Source organism: Magallana gigas, chromosome 5 (genome assembly GCF_963853765.1).
Source record: "Magallana gigas chromosome 5, xbMagGiga1.1, whole genome shotgun sequence".
In the NCBI taxonomy this organism is placed as follows: domain Eukaryota; kingdom Metazoa; phylum Mollusca; class Bivalvia; order Ostreida; family Ostreidae; genus Magallana; species Magallana gigas.
Genome location: NC_088857.1, coordinates 5,339,905 through 5,361,810, shown reverse-complemented (window position 1 = coordinate 5,361,810; position 21,906 = coordinate 5,339,905). Strand labels below are relative to the sequence as shown.

Sequence of the window (21,906 nt, the reverse complement as noted above, 5' to 3'; positions counted from 1 at the left end):
GTTGCCATAAGAATTAGATGGAATCATGCTCGGTAGTTATAAATATATCTCGGTGATTCTCAGGGGATCTAATTTAGCAGCCTGAGCTGCCAAATTGATCAAATGAGAAAAGTATTCAAGCACAGGCACCTGACGTTTTTTTTCTCATAATGAAAATAAACCGCATATACCTAAAATTAGGTTCATGTAACCGTATAGCACATTTATTTAGGCTACATGTACTTACAACGTCAGGTGCCGGTGGATATGTCTGACGAGGAAGCCTTGCTTATAATAAACTGGTTCTCTGTCTAACTTGCGCATGACAGTTCATGTAAGTCATGGGATTTCTACTTTCGATTTCAGTTGTCCTTGTTTTTTTTATGGGTTGAGGGAGATAAAGGATACTATCCGGAGGAGGATACCACTGATTAAGTATGACCTTTTTGTACTGATGATCAGCTACTAGATAAGACTAGAACAGTACTATAAAGATAACGTAACTATCCACTTATCAGTCTTATGCGTGCATACGTGTCACCAACTTTGCTCAAGTAAATACTCAGCCTCAAATCTGAGGTTTGACCTCAAATTTTTGCACTTTTCTTTTCTTTAAAGGATCTGAATTGAGGGATTTGAAAATTTTGGTGACGGTGAAGCCAGATGTAACGTTATAGTACGTGACATACTCTGTTTAATTCTTTCTGAATAAAAAATAGAATTTATTATAACTGTTATAACTGAAGGGCTTTTTGCTAAAAGCAGTGAAACTCAGGCAGTGGTAAACAAATGGTAAACATAATATCTTTTAATCTCCAATATGTTAATCAGTAAGAATTGAAAATGTTTCCGTGTAGAACAATCAGAAAGTTTGCATACTCATTTTAAAATATTGGTCAGGTAAGTACAGGTTTGAAGTGGTACACATCATGTATTTTACACCAGCTGTGGCTGTAGCATATTAATATAAAATTAATATTATTATCTGAAGTTCTGAACCCCAAAGTCAATTGGTGCAAACCATAACAAATGCTTGCATGTATAGTGTACACAATCCTCTGCCAGGGATGTCGGGGGGTATTTCATATTTGGGCAGTGTAATTGATCGTTAAAGGGGGGGGGGGGGGCGTGAACCGGATTTGTTGTGTGTTGGTAAAACGTAAATTTTTGTAATTCATTTTGATAAGAAGATAGCACAGTAACAGAAAATTATGATTTAGTGATATTAACCTCCTAAAAATGAATGGTAAGTAACTAACCAGGGACCTTCTAGCCAAAAATGATTGGAAGATTTTTCTTGCGGAGAGAACGCTTTGGAAACTTGAAATATACAGGGTGATTAATAATAACGTTAATCCCTCCAGTTTTGAAATTGGATAAATGTTGTAAGTTTTTAAAAGTATTTTAACTAGTTTCAGTACTATACTTTGTACTATGATTTTTATGCTCATACATTGTAATATTCTCCAATAGTTCATTCTAAACTTACAACTTGTTATTTATCATGAAAGCTAGCATCCACACAACAACAGAGGTCCTGACGTGGCTAAGCTAGAGAATATATATTCTTTATTTTTGTAACGTCGAATCTATCTAATTAATACCCTGTTAATTGTCAACACATACTGGGAACAGGTATACATACTTGCTTAAGAAGACAATAGAGTTCACAATTTGCCGATTTATTGAACACAGATTGTCGTTATCATCGCTGCTCTAATGAACACTAATCGCTGTTTAAAAATTCAATTTTAGCCTTAAATAATTTAAAGAAATCCTTTTTGGGCAAAATTATTGTGGCGGTGACTGCCACCCCTGTTCCAATGCACTTGTCTCTTATTTGGGCGTGAGGAGAATAAGGCCTATATATATATATATATATATTATCATAATAATATTAGATGCAGACTATGGATGATGCCCATATTCAGTCTTCCAAAATAGAAGCAAGACTGACAATGTGCAAAGATTGACCCAGAAGCTGACATCATAGTGTTTTTTTTCTTCAAGTTGTTTAAATTTCTTTAACATAGAGTGTTTATATAATTGTAACTATGCCCAGCTTGTTTAACATTAAAATTGATTCATGTGATTAGATAAATTGATCTTTATTTTTAAAATGATGGTGTTTTATTTATCATGTTTTTAAGAAGTTAAAGTTTATTGGAAATTGATTGATGAGTAAATTTTCTTCCAGGTGTTTCTCCAGAAATACTGAGTTGATAAACTTCACGGCATGTGTACCTAAACACAGCTTGGTGGATCCATGGATAAAACTCAGTTCAATCCTCGACCCTTTAAGGAGTTGTGTCCCTTTGATTTGCTTGAATGGGAGCGGCTGAAGGGAATATGGAATTGTTCAGATCAGGAGCTGTACCACTGCCTGCCAAACCAATACAACTACCCCGGACAGATCTGTGTGAAGCCCAACTGGGTGCTCAAAAGTGAGTAGAAAACAGAATGTGAACCCTCAGAGGATAGGATTGATGTGTATACATTTGGTACTATGTCAGACATCCAGTGTCACTGTGTCAGTCTAGCTTCTCTTTTGATGATGAAGAATTGGGGTTGGTAAGCATGAGCAATCTAATTAGAATTAGAACTTCCATCTGCTCCCTGGTTTTCAATACATCCCAAAGAAGAGAAAAACTCGGGGATTTGAAAAAAATTCTCAGATCTGAGTAGAAAAAGACCATCAAATTTGAATCAACACAATCTTGGCCCTGGGGCCAGATCTTCCACACTACGGAAATACAAGGGAGCAGATGGAAGTTCTAATTTTAATTACATTGGTACATGAGGGACCTATAACTTTGTTGTTTGAATAGTATTTTCATGGGGATTTCCCTGCCCATCAGACACACATGACCTTCCTCTACTAAACAAATTATTATGAGTGTTTAAGTTTTTGAAAGTAGATCCTGGTTTAAAAGGTTGATTTTCTTTAAAGTGTACTTTGATTTAAGCAAGTATATCACATTATGAAATTACTTTATTTTTATGTAAGAGTCTTGAAAAAATACTTATAATGTAATAATAATGCCAGGAGTATGTTATGTCCAGTGACTGTAACAAGTAAAATAAATGGATTAAATACACCATTTATACCACTACATTCCTTATGTTCACTGGTTCAGTAGATCATGTGTCCTATAATTGAAATAAGATTTGAGTTTCGTGTGCAGAATGAAGTTGAGTTCTTTTTTATGTTGCAAACATTTATCTGTGTGGACAATAAACGCCTTTTTGTATGGTGTATATTGATAAAGAAAACAATTCACAAGGGACCAAAGATCTATGCATGTACTGGCATCCGGTGATGACTGGAACACATACAGATTGTTCATTGTGCATGTTTGTACATATATCTCAGTAATGCAACTCTACAATACTGCTCAATTTACATAGATAAAGAGGTATTATGAAGCATAATGCACCATATGTAAATGTCAAATTCTGTACCAACTGAAACAAGCTGTATCAAATTATATTATTTCATTTAAGTGACAATGAACTTATGGTGATGATTGACTAATATGGGTCACTTGGTGTGCTTTGTAGCTCACTGAGACAAAGTCATGGGAGTTTGTCTATACCCTAGGTGTTTGTATTTGTATTTAGTTTCCCATAAATCTCAGTGATCATGTACTGGCATAAAGGTCAACAAACCTGCCTGAATGATGCATCTTTTAATGATAATGCACTTGACAGGCATGTGTCCTGAATCCGAGCAAAATGTTTTGGATGCTGGAGGATGTTAATGTTTGTGGAGTAGGTTAAGTTTTAGGATCAGGGCAGATAACTACAAGGTCTTTTAGGTTGGGTGATGTGACTATGGTATTTATATGTATCAAGGTAGTACAGAGCTAACATCAGATATGGATCTTGATCTCAATTAATCTCACCGTAAGGCAGGTTTAAATTTTAGATAAACTTAAAGTGGGCAAGAGTGTTGGAGCAGGTTATATACATACTAAAGTAAATACTGGTCATAGCCCATTCTGACTTGCATGGTCAATGTAACTATGGATCCATATGAATGATAAGGCAATGTTCAGAATAATTAAACTGGATGTAAATATCTCTAAATAAGTGATGCAGTGTTTATATTCACAGTTATAGAATTTACTATGAGCATTATTAATTTTGTGAACAATTTCTAGATTTTACTATCTGCGCCATTTTGATCATTGATTACCACTGTAGTATGCTCTACTCTGTAGATTACTGTCCCATTTACAACACAGTTGCTGCTAAAATTGATTTGATACCTTGCGACAGTCAGTACGGAGCATGCTCAGACAAGGATTACAGGTCAAACCTGGTGTACATGTGTAAGTAGTGTCAGGTGATGATAGGTTACACCATTGTTACTCATCTAAATATGTTACATAATCTGTAGAGCTATTTAGCCTTCCCTAGTCTAAAATGCAAATAGAAAAAATTGATTAAAGCATTGCTGTAATATATAACAGGCTAAAAGAAATAATCACCAGTTATACAAACATTAATCAATACCCCAAGTTTGAAGCCTAGCTTTAATTGGCACAGACTACAGGCAGCATTAACATAACCTAACTATCAGGTTTTGTTTTTAATAAGTACATATGTTTAAACAATGTATTTACGGTGTATTTATGAATTTTTACTTTTTATTTCCAGATTCAGGATGTCTCAATAAAACAGAAATTCTGTACGTATCAATGTCATGTACTACTCATATTTCAAACAGTCATGCTCTTATTCTGTGCAAAAACATGAAACCGGACCTTCACTTTCTTGCCTATTACAGTTTGATTTACATACTTCATCGATTTGTTCTAAGATTAAAATGAATAATATACAATTATAGTCTTTTGATGAGGTCAATACATGGTTATATAGACCTGATGAGAGTATAACGACTGAGGACTTTCATCAGGTTTATAAAACCATGTATTGACCGATATCAAAAGGCTATAACTGTTTTATCATAATAAATCAAAAACTAATTCTCTTCCAGTGTATAAATTAAAGTAAAATATTTTGTTCCTAAGGTGTTGATTTTGCAATTACATAAGACGTTACAATGTTGTACGTGCCAAAACCAGTATTTTGTCATGAAAATCCATTTTTAACTCACCTGAGCTGAAAGCTCAAGTGAGCTATTCTGATCACATTTTGTCTGTCGTCTTCTCTGTCCGTCAGTAAACTTTTCACATTTTCAACATCTTCTCAAGAACTACTGGGCCAATTTCAACCAAACTAAGCACAAATCATCCTTAGGCAAAGGGGATTCAAAGTTGTGAAAAGTAAGGGCCACACCCTTTTACAAGGGGAGATAATTAAAAATTAATGAAAATTTCGAGAAATTTTCAAAAATCTTCTTCTCAAGAACCATAAATCCAGGAAAGCTCAATCTTGTGTGGAGGCATCCTCAGGTAAGTCCTATGTAGATTCAAAGTTGTGAAATTCATGACTCCCGGGGGTACGGTGGGGCCACAATGGGGGGTCAAAGTTTTACATAGGAATATTTAGAGTAAATCTTTAAAAAATCTTCTTCTCAGAACCTAATCAGCCAGGAAAGCTGAAACTTGTGTGGAAACATCCTCAGGTAGTGTAGATTCCAAGTTGTGAAAATCATGACCCCCGGGGGTACGGTTGGGCCACAATGCGGGGTCAAAGTTTTACATAGGAATATATAGAGTAAATCTTTAAAAAATCTTCTTCTCAGAAACTAATCAGCCAGGAAAGCTGAAACTTGTGTGGAAACATCCTCAGGAAGTGTAGATTCCAAGTTGTGAAAATCATGACCCCCGGGGGTAGGGTGGGGCTACAATGGGGGGTTAAAGTTTTACATAGGAATATATAGAGTAAATATTTAAAATTCTTCATATCAGAAACTAATCAGCCAGGAAAACTGAAATGTGTGTGGAAGCATCCTCAGGTAGTGTAGATTCCAAGTTGTGAAAATCATGATCCCTGTGGGTAGGGTGGGGCCACAATAGGGGGTCAAAGTTTTACATAGGAATATATAGAGTAAATCTTTTAAAATCTTCTTCTCAAAAACTTATCAGTCAGGAAAGCTGAAACTTGTGTGGAAGCATCCTCAGGTAGTGTTTATTCCAAGTTGTGAAATTCATGACCCCGGGGATAGGGTGGGGCCACAATGGGGGTCGAAGTTTTACATAGGAATATAAAGAGTAAATCTTTAAAAATCCTCTTCTCAGAAACTTATCAGCTAGGAAAGCTGAAACTTGTGTGGAAGCATCCTCAGGTAGTGTAGATTCCAATTAAGTTGTGAAAATCATGATACCTGGGCGGGGCAAAATGGAGATCAAAGTTTTACATAGGAATATATAAAGTAAATATTTAAAATTCTTCATATCAGAAACTAATCAGCCAGGAAAGCTGAAACTTATGTGGAAGTATCCTCAGGTAGTGTAGATTCAAAGTTGTGAAAATCGTGATCCCTGTGGGTAGGGTGGGGCCACATTTTGGGGGTGTTAAAGTTTTACATAGGAATATATAGAGTAAATCTTTAAAAATCTTCTTCTCAGAAACTAATCAGCCAGATGATTCTTTATAATTGTTAAGACTTTGGCTCCAGGACAATTCTTCGGCTTCACAAGAATGTTCAGAGTTTGATGTAGCTTTATATCCCATATATAAACAATTGTTAAGGATCTTTTTGAGAACTGCAATACTCAACATGTAATATGACTTTAAAATCATCCTGTTAGAAAAGGGACTAATGCATACTTGCCAACTGACTCCATTTCATCGGGTCCCACCCGATTTTTCGACCTTTCACCCATTTATTTTTTATGACCCGGCGGGTCATGCTTTTCACCCGATTTTTGTCGAACAACCCGAAAATATCCCTATTTCCGGATTTGGTTCGTAAATTACGTTGCTCGTTTGATTTCCAGTTATGAACCCAAGCTGAGCTTGGATTTAAGTAAACAATGCCGATGGTTATAAAAGATACAGTTCAGGAAAGTGTTAATTGTTATCGTGAGTTGTTTTGACAAACCGAAGGCTTAAATCAGTAAGTGTGATAGCTTCCAATAAGAAAAGGTCTTCATCAGGGCCAGCAGAATCAAAACCAACAAAAAGAAAACGATATTTTTGTACCTATTAACTTATCTGGAAAATGAATTCCTATGGGTAAAACTGAGTAATCGAGTACAAAACGAGACTTTTTGTTTTCTATGTAACGCACATTTGAATATTGGGTCTTGTGCCCAAAATGATCTGACTAAACATTAAAAAACGCTGAAGTCATGTAAAAATGCTTTTAATAAACAAAAAAGTCTTCCAAGTCACTTACAACTTTCATGCCATCGTTTTCAGAGTTCAAAAGCAAGGTTAATGTAGAAGAAACTCTTTTTGCATTTTTTTTTAGCTGAACACAACCTACCATTTTCTGTGTCAGACCACTTTACAAAATTGAAAATCAGCAACTGTTAGGTACAATGCTTCTTTGCAATAAAATATTACACATACGTTTCAACACATATGTCTATTGTATATACCTTTGAAATGCATGGTAAATATATCGTGAATGTCGTTACACGCTATGACCAGATTTTTTGCTTCCCAAATCTGGTCATGACCAGATTTTCACATGTTGGAGGTTGGCAAGTATACTAATGATGATAAACATAAGAATATCCAGGGGGGAAATGGATTTTATTTATACAGGATCTACATGTATTATTGTACATTGTCTAGATTGTTTGTATTATGACTCTATAAAGCTGATTTTATCATACCTATTGTTCCTCAGGTGAGCGATGTGGCCCATGGGCCTCTTGTTAGTATAGTGATATCTATAAATTTTCTTTTTTTAGTATAGTAGGGTCTATAAGAGCTAGAATTTATAGCACAGTCATGTGACAGCAATCGACCAATCATATGCTTGGGGAAAATGCGATATTATTATAAACAATGTTAGAGAAGGTGTTGGAAATGCGACTTATCGCTTAATTTTGATGGTTTTTTGGGGAATGTTACAGAGTCAAAGGGCAACACTTAAACTACTTTTGATGTAGGAAATGTCGATTTTTCCTTAATGCCACATGAGGGAATTTTAGTTTCCTGAACATTTTTTGTTGTTCTTGTGCAGATTCTGTTTATTACAATTTAAGCTTTTCTTTTTTATCTAATGTATATATTTATAATGATTCTCATTTCTTTAATCGATGTGATCGTTTGACTGTTTGTAGTGAGGAAATAATCACTGATACCCCTCCAAAGCAGTTGCTGCCTTTCCCTTTGCACTTCTTAGTGATAGCTGCTGTAGTTGCCTTGGTTGTACTAATACTCGTAGGATTAGCTTCATGGTTTTTCTGCAGAAGAAGGAAAGGTATGACTAATAACACTGTCTATAGCTGATAATTATGTACCAACAGTCTTGCATGTCACAGTTATTTCAAATTTTCAAACATGGATTGAACAATTACAGGTTATCTATACTACTATATTAAAATAATAGACTCGAATTTTTTGGCTTTAATACCGAGAAATCAGAAGAGTACTGTCTTTTGTTTTATATATTTTAAACATCATTGGTACTTGAAGATTACCAATTTGTTTTTATTTTTTCTCAATCAAGCTTCGTTTATTAATAATCAACGAAAATTCCTCAAAAAAATCTGGAAGTCATCATTTTGAATTTTCTGGATTTTACAATCTTGCGCATGCACATTACATTCACCCTAAATCACAGGAGGCTATTTATTTCATGTTTCCACATTATCACATTTGCATGGATAAATTGGAAATTTTTTCTGTTCATGAAAGAAAATAAGGGAGATAACTCTAACTCGGTGCATTTACAATAAAAAATCTCGAGAGTTTCGAATGTCAACATGGTGTGTAAAAACCGTTGTTGAAATATGTTGAATTCTGCAATTATAGAATTAAACTTTTCAAAGAAAAGTATTTACAGCTTCAAAATGGTTTGTTATGAACAATTTGACAGTTTTTTTCAATGCAACTTTATTAATTTTCTTCAAAATCGTTTTGGAGCAATTATCTGCTTCATTACAGGTAAATGGGAGGCATTTTAACTGTGGTGAAGGCCTTTCCCGAGACACAGTTAGATTATTCCAACTCGGCAGAGCATAGTGAAATTAAAAGCATTATTGTAGGCTTGAAGTTTGGTTATGCAAATGTCAACAATATACGGTGTTTTGATGTATCAATTTTGTAAATGCCAGATATCATATGCATTGTCAACCCATGCACGCGCGGGTCAAAGTTTAGTATGTCTATTAAAGCTCCAAGCTGCTTGATAAGAATCTTAAGCATATTTTATTAGGGTCTTTCGTTTCCGTTTTTCTTAAAAACTACAAGGCTAATTGTTAGCATTTTTGGTGTGAGGCAACTCTATGGTAAGAGGAATCTAAATTCTGAAATTCATGCCTCTACCACCCCCGGGGCACCACAGGTGGGGCCAAATATGCAAAAAAAAAGCCAAATTTTCAAAAATCTTCTTCTCTACTCCCATACATGTGAAGAAAAAACTTGTTGCATGGTTATGATGTCAATAAAACCTTCTACCAAAATTGTGAAATTCATGGCCCCTGGATCATGGGTTCTGGCTCAAAATTGGGGCATTTGGCCATATAGTAAAAATGTAGTAAATCTTAGAAAATCTTCTTCTCCACTCCAATACATATTTATTAAAAACTAAATGCATGATTATGATATCCATGAATCCCTCTACCAAAATTGTGAAATTCATGACCCCAGGGGTCAGGGGTTCAGGCTCTAGGGTGGGGTCTATATGGCCATATAGTTAAAATGTATTAAATCTTAGAAATATCTTCTTCTTTACTTCCATATATATTTTTTAAAAACTAAATGCATAATTATTATGCCCATGAAGCCTTCTACCAACATTGTGAAATTCATGGCCCCTGGGTCAGGGGTTCAGGCTCTAGGGTTGGGTCAATATGGCCATATTGTAAAAATGTATTAAATCTTAAAAATCTTCTTCTTTACTACCACACATGTGGGCAAAAAACTGAATACATGGTTATGATGTCCACTAACTCCTCTACCAAAATTGTGAAATTCATGGCCCCTGGGTCAGGGGTTCAGGACGGGGGGGGGGGGGGGGCAATATGGCCATATAGTGTTAAGGCATACATGTATAATGTTTAAAAATCTTCTTCTCTATTCTAACACATATTTATGAAAAACTGACTGCATAATTATGTTTACCAGGACGTCCTCTACTAAGATTTTAAATTTCATGTCCCCTGGAGTATGGGTTTTGACTCAGGTGACTGTTGAGGCCTATTGGCCTCTTGTTTTAACTCAACAAATTTTTTTTCTAGAGTAAGAAACAATAAGGCAAATATGGCAATGTATTGTAAGTCAGAGTAAATCTATTCTAGCAAATTGTGTAAAGAAAACAATTAATGATAGATCCTCTTTGTTTATAATTTACATTGCATCCAGTTTAAAATTCTTTTTTCACAAAAATCACATTTATGATTGTTTAATTTTGTTCTTAAATTTCATTCACTGCCATGTGTAATTAATTATTGTAGGTTAAAACAGAAAAACAAACAATTGACTTATTTTAAAAATGTTGTATCATTTACATGACACCAAACTTGAAAAATAAATGTGCTAATGTGTATTTTAGGGGTAGCAATTTTAACTGGTAATCTGGTTACTCAATCTGATCGAAATAATTTTGTTGCAAATTCAGAAATTTGCTAGTTGTATAAAAAAGGATGAAAAATCTGAATATTTTTAGCACAGTTTATTTTTACAATTTTTATTTCATAAATCTTAAGAGGCTGATGACGAGTTAAATTTATTTTGATTTTTTTTTTTATATTACATGTAACTTGTGATAGTAAAATCGTTGATGGCAATTATTACAATTTTCAGTTAAGTAACTTTTTTCCAGTAAATTACTTTTATCATTTCTAAATTGGACAATTAACTGAGATCTACGAGATATTTTTTTAACAGACTGTTTGATGTTTGTTTTGGTGTATGTTTTGAATAATAATACAGATAAATAAATTTCATGTTGCAGGACAGCGGACCTAATCCATTCTTACAAAAGTGTTTTCATGAAAATTTGATATGAGTTAGAGTAGCTAATAAGAATAAATAACATAAAAGATTTTTAGAAGGGATTATTTCAAAAATAGTTGATACAAGTGTATAACATTTCTTTTTAGCTCACCTGAGCTGAATAACAAGTGAGCTATTCTGATCATTTATTGTCCGGAGTCGGTCTGTTTGTTAACTTTTAACATTCTTTTCATACAGCCTTCGGCATATTGGAGTATCAATAGCATATTTCTTGACCAGTTACATGCGGGCTCGCTATTCAAATAATTTAAAACCCAACTCACGAGTATAAATAACCACCACCATGCTTAAATCGTTCATATTTTCTTGTTGCACATTGTGTGGGCTATAAGGTATTATCTGAGAATTTTTTTCATTAAAATTTGAGTTAGGACGATGTCTAAACTTTGAGTGTTTTTATACAGTCACATTTTATTTTCAAAGTGTGTTATTGTTTCTCAGATGTGGTCTAGGTGTTTTTATGTGGTACAGGTGAGACGAGTTGTTGAAACTTGCATGCATATCCATGACAAATTCTGACATTTTATCAATAATGACAGACTTGGATGAGGAGTCTTTTGAGGACTTTAATAGTGAGGACATTAAGAGAGACAGAGAAAAGACTACCCTCTAAAATGAATAAGATAAAGTCAACTGCAGGTTCTGCAGTACAAAATGATAATGAACAAGGGCCTTCAACTTCGACTGCAAAGCCGTCTTCAGCATAAAGGTGGCAAACATTAAAGTTCAAGCGAAAATGCCACGTCAGCAAAGAAAAATAAAAAGGCTGATGTTTTTGGTAATGATATTACCAGCGCCATATTGAATGTGGGCTCTGAAAATATTAACAAATTCAAAGAAATGATGGGAATTAATGACATAATTGGGTGCATTTATAATCTGCAGAACGAAAGATTAGATCAGCTGGAACAAGAGAGTGTTGATCGTGATGTCAATAATAATGAGCATGAGGGCTCAAGTGTAAATGATGAAAATGATTTTGACTTTTTCATGAATGATAAGGAATCGGTTGAACAAGACAAAGAAGTAGACAATGACTGGGATATTCCAGAATGGTTTTTGTCAAATAAAAAAGGAAAGAATGTTGATGACAAATTTGCAAACAGTGAACACTCTATGTACTAAAGAAGGTGAAACAGAGAAAATAATTGAAAGTCACCCCGACCAGCAAATTGTACCTATTTGTTAGTTCCATGGGTAAATCCAGATAACTGAAATATTATGCCAAAATCTGCTAAAAGTAGAGAATCTGGCTTTCAAGCTGTTCAAAAAACTATTGCAGCAGGGATTGTTCATTTGCTTAAAATAGCTGAAATGTTAAAGTCAAGTGAACTTGAAGGAAGTTAGAAATTTGATAAAACAGGCAGTTATCATACTCTGTAACTCTGTGTATCAATCGTCCCAAAAAAGAAGATTTCTTTGAAGAAAAGTTTTGCCAAATAAGTTTTCTGACATATGCAATGCCACTCAGCCAGTGACAGAATTTTTTTTGGCTCTGATATACAATAGAAAATAAAGGTGTTATCAGAATTTGATAAATACAAGAGGGACAAATTTGATGCAGGCTACAGGGGGAAAAGGAATTTCTTCTACAACTATTATTATGGCAGAGGAAGAGGATCTAATAGACCTTTTTTAAGGGGAAGAACTCGAGAAGAAAGATCAGACAAGAGAGGATGGCGAGAGAAATACTAAATGAGACAAACACGGTAAGTGTTGGTCAAATTAAATATCACGTATCTCAATGGAAAAAGATCATTAATGACCCATGGGTTCTGAAGACAATCCAAGGTTATGAAATTTTGTTTGATGAAAAACCTTACCAATTAAAAAAGCCATCCCAAATTTGTTTTAATGATCAAGAAACTGGTTATTTTATAAAATAAACTGTTAAGAAAAAGTGCAATAAGTGAAAAAGATGAAAGTGATGATTAATTTATTTTTAATGTATTTTTTGTTCCTAAGAAGAACGGAAAGCTCAGACCTATAATGAATTTTAGGAGTCTTATTGATGAATTTGTTTCATATGCGAAATTTAAGAAAGAAAATTTGAATCAAATTTTGAGCATCTTACAAAAGGGAGATTTTTTCTGTAGTGGTGACTTAACAGATGCTTACTTAAAGACATATAAGTGTACCATTTCCAAAAGATTTTCAGAGATATTTGAGTTTTCAATGGAATGGAAGGATTTTTTGTTTTACAGTTTTACCATTTGGATTGTCTTCAGCACCCAGAATTTTTACAAAGATTTTGAAACCTGTATATGCTTACTTGAGATCTACTGGCATCAGATGTTCTTATTATCTGTAGAATTCTATAACTATGAACCAAAGTTTGATCTTGTGTATGAAGAATACTCAACTGATTATAGATACTTTACATTCATTAGGTTTTCATGTTAACTTTGAGAAAACAGTGACAATACCAACTAAAATAATTGATTTTTTTTGGTGGACAATTGACTCAAAGAAATTTAAGGTATTTTTATAAAGAGATGAAATAGATAAACAAATTATCATTCTAGGGAAACTTCTACATCCTATGAATGGAGTTTAAAATCAGATATTTTTCAGAAAATTACCAAACAGTTTTTCTTGTCCAGATGTTGATCTTTTTGCATCATGGGAAAATTATAAAATTCAGAAAAATGTGTCTTGGTGTTTTAGTCCTAATGAATGGAAAATTGATGCATTTACTTTTCTGTGGACTGGATTGATGCCCTGTATTTTTCTTCTTTTCATCTATTAGGAAGAATTTTTAATAAGATTAAGGAAGATAGCCAGGGTAGAAAAAGCGATTGTTGTTTTTCCTGTCTGGCAGTCCCAAACTTGGTTTCCTCTTTTACTATCAGTGATTGTTTCTATTCCAGTTTGACTACCAAGACATGTAGATCTGAAGACAGAAGAAAAAATAAACCACCCTTTGAAAGAAAATTACTCTAGCCACCCCAGATTTCTCTGGAAAACCTTGTAGGATAAAGGATTTTCAAAAAACGATAAGCTTGTCATACAGTCTTCGTAGAGAGGATCAAAATAAAAACAATATGACCTTGCATGACAGAAATTTATTTTCTGGTGTTTTAAACGAAACAAATTAAAATTGTATATGAAACATCTGAAGAGGATTTGATGTCATACTTGTTTTTGTCATTCAAAGATGGAAAGTCTTTAATATACTCATGTATTAATGCTCACAAAGTAGCTGTTACTCAAACTCTATCATTATTAGACCCAAATTGGAATGAAAGGCTTGTTTAATTTAAGACAAAACGTGCCAAGATATAAATTTACATGGGATGAGAAAAGTTCATACAATGTATATATTAAAATTTTCTTTTCCTTTGAATTTATTAGACATGAAGCTTCTTACCTGGAAGTTATGTACACTTCTAGCTTTATCAACAGCAGCTAGAGCACAAACTCGTGTAAACTTGAATATTAAGAACATGAGTCTTAGTTCAGATAGATTTTTTAAAAAAATTTCATCATTACTTAAGACATCAAAACCAGAAAAGTAGTTTTCTATTGCTCTTGAAAGATTAAAGGATGAAAAAACTTGTGTTGTGTGTACTTTACAAGAATATATCAATTAAACTATATAAATATAAAAATCGCAAGTGTGATCAACTTCTCATCTCGTTTAAGACCTTTTTCCACAAGAACTGTAGCTACTTGTAGGTGGATTGAATGTGATGAAAAGTGCAAGAAAAGATATAAGTACTTTTGAGGCACATTCCCTTAAACATGCTATTGATACTCCGATATGCCAAATGCTGTATGAAAAGAATGGACCCCTCATCCAATCATACCCCCGATGTGATGGATAATTGACATTCTTGGAGTACAGCCAGCTGAGGAGTATCAACTTTCCCACCCATGTGAGAATGGATGGTTTAGTACGTGAATTTATTTCCCCGCCTCTTTTGATACATATGCATTGACAATAAACTTGCTTTAAATTATGAGCGTTTTAAACATGGCGGTGGTAATGTATACTAGTGAGATTACATGGGTTTTAAATTCTTTGAATAGCAAGCCCACATGTAATTGGTCAAGAAATATACTATTGATACTCCTCAGCCTCCGCCTATACTTCAAGAATGACCCTCACCCATCACATCCATTGGATGAGGGGTCGAATTTACCACTTCTTCTCAAGAACCACTGGGCCAATTTTAACCAAACTTTGCACAACGCATCCTTAGGTAACGGGGATTCAAGGTTGTAAAAATGAAAGCCATGCCCCTTTTCAAAGATGGATAATTAAGAATTATTATACCCCCTGCAAACAAAGTTGGGGGGGGGGTATATAGGTATTTTGTCCGTCCTTACGTTTGTCTGTCCGTCTGTCTATGCAAAATTTGTGTCCAGTCTATATCTTTCTAATGGAGAAACATTGGAAGTTCTTGCCTCATACAAAGGTTGCTTAAGACCTAAGGGTGTGTCATGACTTTGAACCAAGGTCATTCGGGCAGGGTCTAGGTCACTGGCAGAAAAAAAGCAAAATTCGTGTCCGGTCCATATCTTTCTTATGGAGAAACATTGGAAGTTCTCACTTCAAACAAAGATTGCTTCTGACTGACCTAAGGGTGTCAGGACCTTGAACCAAGGTCATTCGGGCCAGGTCAAGGTCACCGGCAGAAAAATGCAAAATTCATATCAGGTCCATGTCTTTTTATGGAGAAATATTGGAAGTTCTTAATTCTCATAAAGATTGCTTATGATGACCTGAGTGTGGTTCATGACCTTCACCCAAGGCCAATTGAGGAAGTTCAAGGTCATTGTTTAAAAAATGCTTAATTCCTGTCTGTATCATGTCTTGTATTAATGGAAATAATTAGAAGCTAAAATGTGACACAAAGCTTGCTTGTCTCAGGCCACATAAAATTACGTTTTAGATTCTCATCCCCTTCTCTCTGAAAATTGCCAGCTGATGAATTTTTTTTTTTGAAATATGGATTTTCGTTTGATTCCAGTGATGTTTGTTAACATAAGGATGCAAGTGTCCTCATGCATTAGCAGTTAACTTAAAATAAAATGGAATTAAAAGAATAGAAATTGGTGTGTATACTCATATTAACACTAACAGTTTTAAAAAATACAGCAGTTGTTATTTATAGAAAATGAACAGTGAATTAGATTCATCCAATACTTTCTATAATTATAGAAATAATACATGAGTTATGATTTTCTCAGTGCCTCATGTTGTAAGTTTGTTGGTACTTTCAAAAATCCTCTTCTCGAATATCGGGTAGATTGTAGATTCAAGTTTTCAAAAAATGATTTTCGGGGGTGGGGGGGGGGCAAAATGGGGAATTGAGTTTTTATTTAGGTATATTAAGAGAAAAATCTTCTCAAAAGCTGTTTGGCCAGAAAAGCTTAATCTTAAGTGTAAGCATCCTTGGGTAATGTAGATTCAAGATTGTTCAAATCAAAGTCCCTGGGCGTTGGATGAGACCACAATGGGGGGGGGGGGGTCAAGTTTTACATGGAATATATAGAGAAAATGTTTCAAAATCTTCTTCTCAAAAATCATGTGGCAAGAAAAGCTGTGACTTGTTTGGAAGTATTTTCAGCTAAGGTGGATTCAAGTTTGTTCATGGTCCCTAGGGCCACAATAGGGGAAAATTAAAATTATTCTTGTAAACTTAAATGTTATTATGCATGGTTTTATTGAAATGTGAGAATCTTAACATATTATTGATTTTCAATTGCATAGAACCTTGACAAAGAGAGTGTTGCTATGCTATATTCCTTAAGGGAAAAAATCAAAGTTAAAGAATTCAGTGTTAATCTTTTTTTTTGCTTGCAATATTGTACATAAAGCATTGTAGAATTCCAGAAAACCGCCATTTTTTATTTTTGTTTCTAATAGGCATATTTTTTCTTTTTTAAATTTGGGGGAAATTATTATAACCTTTAAAATATAAGAAATCTGTGTAAAATTCCCTCGGTATAAGACTTGTCTAGATTAGGCAAGTGGTTACACACTTAGAATGTGCTAGAACTGAATCTGACTTTTATGATTATGATTAAGCTTGAATCCAGGAACAGTTGGAATTTTTATGCATATTTCTTTTAATCACATGAAAAGGGAATGTATATAGATAATTTCAGGATGTCAGAATCAAGTTATTTAAACATTTGTTAATGTAATATTTTGCAATAATTTTATAAAATTCTGCTATAGATTTTGTATTAAAATTGAAATATGTACTTGAATGATGGGTTTTAATCATATCATTAAAAAAAATATCTTTTAAAGAATGACTGCTATCGACTTCGTTTTTTACGCGCGAGCATGACTAAGTGTGGTTATTTTCATTCAACTTTTCCTGTGAAGTGTTGTGCAAGCTATAAGAAGAAGGTTTTTGTACATTATTTTAAAGTTGATTATTTAACTAAACATCTATTAGAGTGCTACATTTTTTAAGATGAAATACCTTCAAATCTAATCACAGAGACAGTTTAACTATTTTCATAACAATTAGACATTGAGTACAGATTGTAAAATTTTATCAAACTGGCAGAAACTCTTTTAACTAATCTATGTAGATCATTGTAAATAATTTTATAAAAAAATCGTTAAAGAAGAGATGACTTCACCTTAAAAAAGTGTGCAAGTAAAATAATGTTGAAAATCGTATTTTAGCGTGTTAAATTATAGCGAGATCAGCCTCTACATGCACGGTATAAAGTGTGTATTGATGACGTAGAACAGCTATAAATTGCAACATTGACATAAAATTAATTTTTTGAATTATTAAATAAATTTTGTATTTTGATATGATTAACCTGCTAATCATTCACAACAAATTGCGGTTACCAGTTGGCAATATAATTCTGTAATCAATTGCTATTTCCTTTTCACCATGTTCATAAATAAAATATTTTGTCTTAAGAATTTTTTGTTTTAAGTCTTTTATTTCATTTTTAGCTAGGAAATACGAACCTGTTTATCAACTGGAACCCATGATTGGTCAAGATGGAATTCCTGTAGGTATGGAACTCTTGTACTACAAGTTGTCAAAGATTAATTCTAAAGAATTAATCCAAGTTGCACAATGCAGCAATCAGGGAATCAATTGTACCTTTCTGGTTACATATTGTCTATTTTTTGGCTGTCTATCTAAGGTAAAAATTAGATTTTTATATTTTTATCGTCTTCCAAATTCCCCAACTTTGCCATAAAGTTGCCTTAATATTATCAACAGCAAATTGAGGTGTGAATATGACCTGTAACGATACTTGTTAGACCCTCACAATTGTAAGGAGAAGGGGTAGTTTTTTATAAGACTGTTATACTTTTAGGTATAATGTTCGTATGGAATCGATTTTTCATATTGTATTCATACAGTACAGATTGTGAACTTTAATTATATCTTTCTCTCGCATTACCACCGGTGTGAGATCGGTTCGTCCTGTGCAAGCAATGTGATATTTGTTGTCGTTCAAAGTGTATTGCTACGCTGCCAAACATTGTATGCTGTAAGGAAATTATAAATGAAGGAATAAGCTAATGCATTAAGTAATTGCTTTGCTTAATTGATTACAATTTAGTTTTTCTTAGCTCTCTTAGCTTTCTGCCGAGTCCTAGACCGTGAATCTTGGCCCCTCGATGGAATTTCAGTATCCCACACTCGTAATAATGAATGATTCTATTAGTCAAAGTTCAACGTGTTTGCACTGAATAGCAATGTGGCCAATGTGTATCACGTTTAATTAAATTTCTTTACCTTTTTATGAATGTCAACATAAAAAATAATGAGGTAAATAGACACATGTACATGAAGATCTTAAACCAAAAGCAAAGTACAAAAGTATCATTTAAATTTTGCAGGTTTTCAGAAGGCATTCAAATACTTGAAATATGTGTTTACCCCAAACCACTTGTATGAGCATGCCATCGGTACGTTAGAGCTCCATCATTGCCTCACAATTATTGGACCACCTGGGTCAGGGAAAACCATAACTGCTCTCCAGCTAGCCTATCGGAAATGTGCAGTAGGTGGAAGGTCACGGGTGTACTTCTGTCGTTCTGTACATGAACTTGAGTCTACAGCTGCTGGGAAAGAGGATGCCTACATTATTGTAGATGACTGGTTGGACCGTTATCTGTACTATCCTTCTACTCTACTTCCAGCCATAGCTTCTTTGACTAAATTCTATGACGAATTTATTCAAAGTGGAAAGGTGCACCTCATTTTAACAGCTCAAAAAGATAAATGGGCAATCTTTAGAGACTCATTGACAAGATGTGCATTGTTCGAGCAAAAATGTTTGCTGATAATTGATTCCAGTGAATTAAATGAAGAGGAGCGATATAATATTATTCTTCGTCATTTCAAGCATTTCAATGTTGAGGAAGGTGATAAAAAGAAAGCGAAAAAAAATGCAGATAAAACAATAGTTGTAAAAGGTACCAAGAAAAGACTTGCAAAAGAAATCGAGGATGAAAATGAGTTTTCTTTTCCTGTTATGATTGATTTGATATACATTAATGAAAGATGGAGGGGCACTATTGCACAAAGTCTGATTTTTAAAGATGGATTCTCTAAAATATTGAGAAAATTTTTAAATAACTGGTTAAAGGACGAGGACAAAATTGAAAGAAAATGTTTTTGTGTTCTTGTATTTGCCGCACTTCTTGGAGGCAAAGTGTCTCCTTCAGACTTTCAAAGTCCAATTACTGGTCCGCTTTTTGAACGAGTTTGCAAGGAATACAAACTGATAACTAATGCCAATGAAGTAAATATTGAGATCGAAATGTCGAATAACGAAAATGAAATGAGCGAATCGGAAAAGAAAAAATTGGTTCAAAATCAACCATCTTTAGTGGAAAATGCTAATTGGGGGAAATTATTGGATGAAAATGAGCGTTTAAAAGGTTGTCTGTATAAGATAAGTGACACTAAGTTTATTTTTCAACACCCTTCACTGCACAGATTTGTTCTTTCTTTCATAAAAGATAGAGGAGACATTTTTTTTATTAAAAATGCAAATATTGAAGTTTTACTAAATCAGTGTTGGTTAGAGGATGAAATAATAAAAAAATATGATGCCGAAACGAAGGAAATTACACTCAAAGCACCAGTAGGGTCAGTTATTTTGCGGACCACTTCTCTTAAGGCTTTGGCAGAGAGAGTAAGTGCAGAAAAAACACAAAGTGTAGGTTATAATATACCAGAATGGAATAATCACATCTTTATGAATCAAACGACCTTTCAGAAAATGTGGGGAAAAGTTTAGTCTGAGCTTTGATGATATATTTTAATTTCAAATTTTATATTATGATAAACATGACTGTGTCTGATTTACTGGTACATGTATATATATATGTTGTATGTCCGTTGACATTTTTCTTTGTATATGATGCACTGGAAAGATATACTGGTGACATGTAGCTTCTTTGGTTAACGTTGGACACTTGAGCTATTGGATCATCATTAGCATTATCATCAACATCGACGGATATCTTACATTATTTATTTCATGTTTGTTGGTATTTTGCTTAATCGGATGGTTTTTCTGTTTTGAATAAAACTTAAAACAACTGAAACAACTAGTTTTTTTACTTTACATACACGTTTGAATGACAATTGATGGTTATTTTTCAAGTCTAGAATACATATCAAATTAGAAAGTATAATTACCAAAATCTAAGCTTCGGAGAAAACACAATTGACTCCCACCTACTCCCTCAATAAGAAAAAATCTCAATCCGGGCATTATATACAATATGTATTATATGCGCAGATAAAGACCAATTATTCACAGAAACGATGAAAATCCACGCAGATTATTAACCGATTTAGGTTTAAGATCAGCTATTTCGTCTATCGTCTATCTCCCAACAGAATATTTTACCACTGTATGAAATATTCTGAAAATTGTTCATATTTTTAACACCATCTAAAGGTGTGCACCTGCAAATTTTAAGCAAGAAGTTGAATTCATGACAGTATTCATTTTCTTAATTCTATTCATGTGTATTGTTTACTGAGGTTGAAGAGTAATGGAGAAAATGCTTCCATATTTTATAAATTAATTAAGTGTAAACACTCTACAAAATATAATTATTAAAATAAATCCAAATAGAGGCTTTTAGGTTATCTGAGTGACTCGGGTCACCAATTGTTTCTATTTTTCGTGTGAAGCATATAAGTGGAATATAAATTGTCATAATATCCTATGCATTGTACATGTATGTGTCTATACATATAAATTAAGGTATTTTGCAAATAAACAACAAAATACCTGCATCAGAGTACTTGCTTACACCTTTGGTATTTCAACACATGTGTGATTATGTCCGTAAATTATTATTGAGTTTTAACTTATGTTACTATTGTGAAATTCAACAAAAACCTCTTTTATTTTCGATTAACAAGCCCGAAAATAGCAAAAATGAGAGTTAGCTGGTGGACATGCTTTGGGGGATGCAAGTCAATATATTTACAGTAGGCCTATTTAGAGAATACATAGAAGTTAAGATTTAACAAATGTTGAATAAATAAAATAAGTCAGTTCGTTTCTTTAGTGGGTGATTTTAGTTTTGATACTCATTAACTTGCGAAGCACGACCACTGGTGAGAGAACTTTCGGGGTAACCAAGAACCCGGATTGATTAACGAAAAGTTTAGGACGAGTTCATCATGCATTGCGGGCATATACCTTGTATCGGAATTCGATTGATACAAAAAGTTAATGAATAAATTGGAACAATTAATGCGATTTCAGTATTAATGGAAAGAACTTTCCAGAACGGGGTGCCCAGAAACGGGTTGTCTACTTGACATCATGGCGGACAGTGTAGGA

The 21,906-nt window shown here is 33.7% G+C and overlaps 1 protein-coding gene across 4 annotated transcripts; it reads left to right on the top strand.

The window, feature by feature from the left end:
- Positions 1-288: 288 nt before the first annotated feature.
- Positions 289-21,128, top strand: LOC105335743 (uncharacterized). 4 transcript variants are annotated; one of them, XM_066083636.1, is made up of 8 exons: positions 316-414; positions 598-655; positions 2,177-2,423; positions 4,203-4,313; positions 4,642-4,672; positions 8,190-8,329; positions 18,026-18,088; positions 18,929-21,128. In XM_066083636.1, the coding sequence occupies exons 3-8, from the start codon at positions 2,246-2,248 to the stop codon at positions 20,335-20,337; spliced, it is 1,932 nt and encodes a 643-aa protein (XP_065939708.1). In that variant the 5' UTR covers positions 316-414; positions 598-655; positions 2,177-2,245; the 3' UTR covers positions 20,338-21,128. The 4 variants fall into 4 exon arrangements, with proteins under 4 accessions (XP_065939707.1, XP_065939710.1, XP_065939708.1 ...); XM_066083637.1 differs by having other exon boundaries at positions 341-478; XM_066083635.1 differs by lacking the exon at positions 598-655 and having other exon boundaries at positions 289-414; positions 18,929-21,127.
- Positions 21,129-21,906: the final 778 nt, after the last annotated feature.

Excerpts from the sequence above, each read along its gene's own strand:
- LOC105335743 (XM_066083636.1), top strand. The coding sequence starts at position 2,246 with ATGGATAAAACTCAGTTCAATCCTCGACCCTTTAAGGAGTTGTGTCCC. Across the intron at positions 4,673-8,189 it reads CTCAATAAAACAGAAATTCT|TGAGGAAATAATCACTGATA; the intron begins GTACGTATCAAT and ends GACTGTTTGTAG. Across the intron at positions 8,330-18,025 it reads TTTCTGCAGAAGAAGGAAAG|CTAGGAAATACGAACCTGTT; the intron begins GTATGACTAATA and ends TTTCATTTTTAG.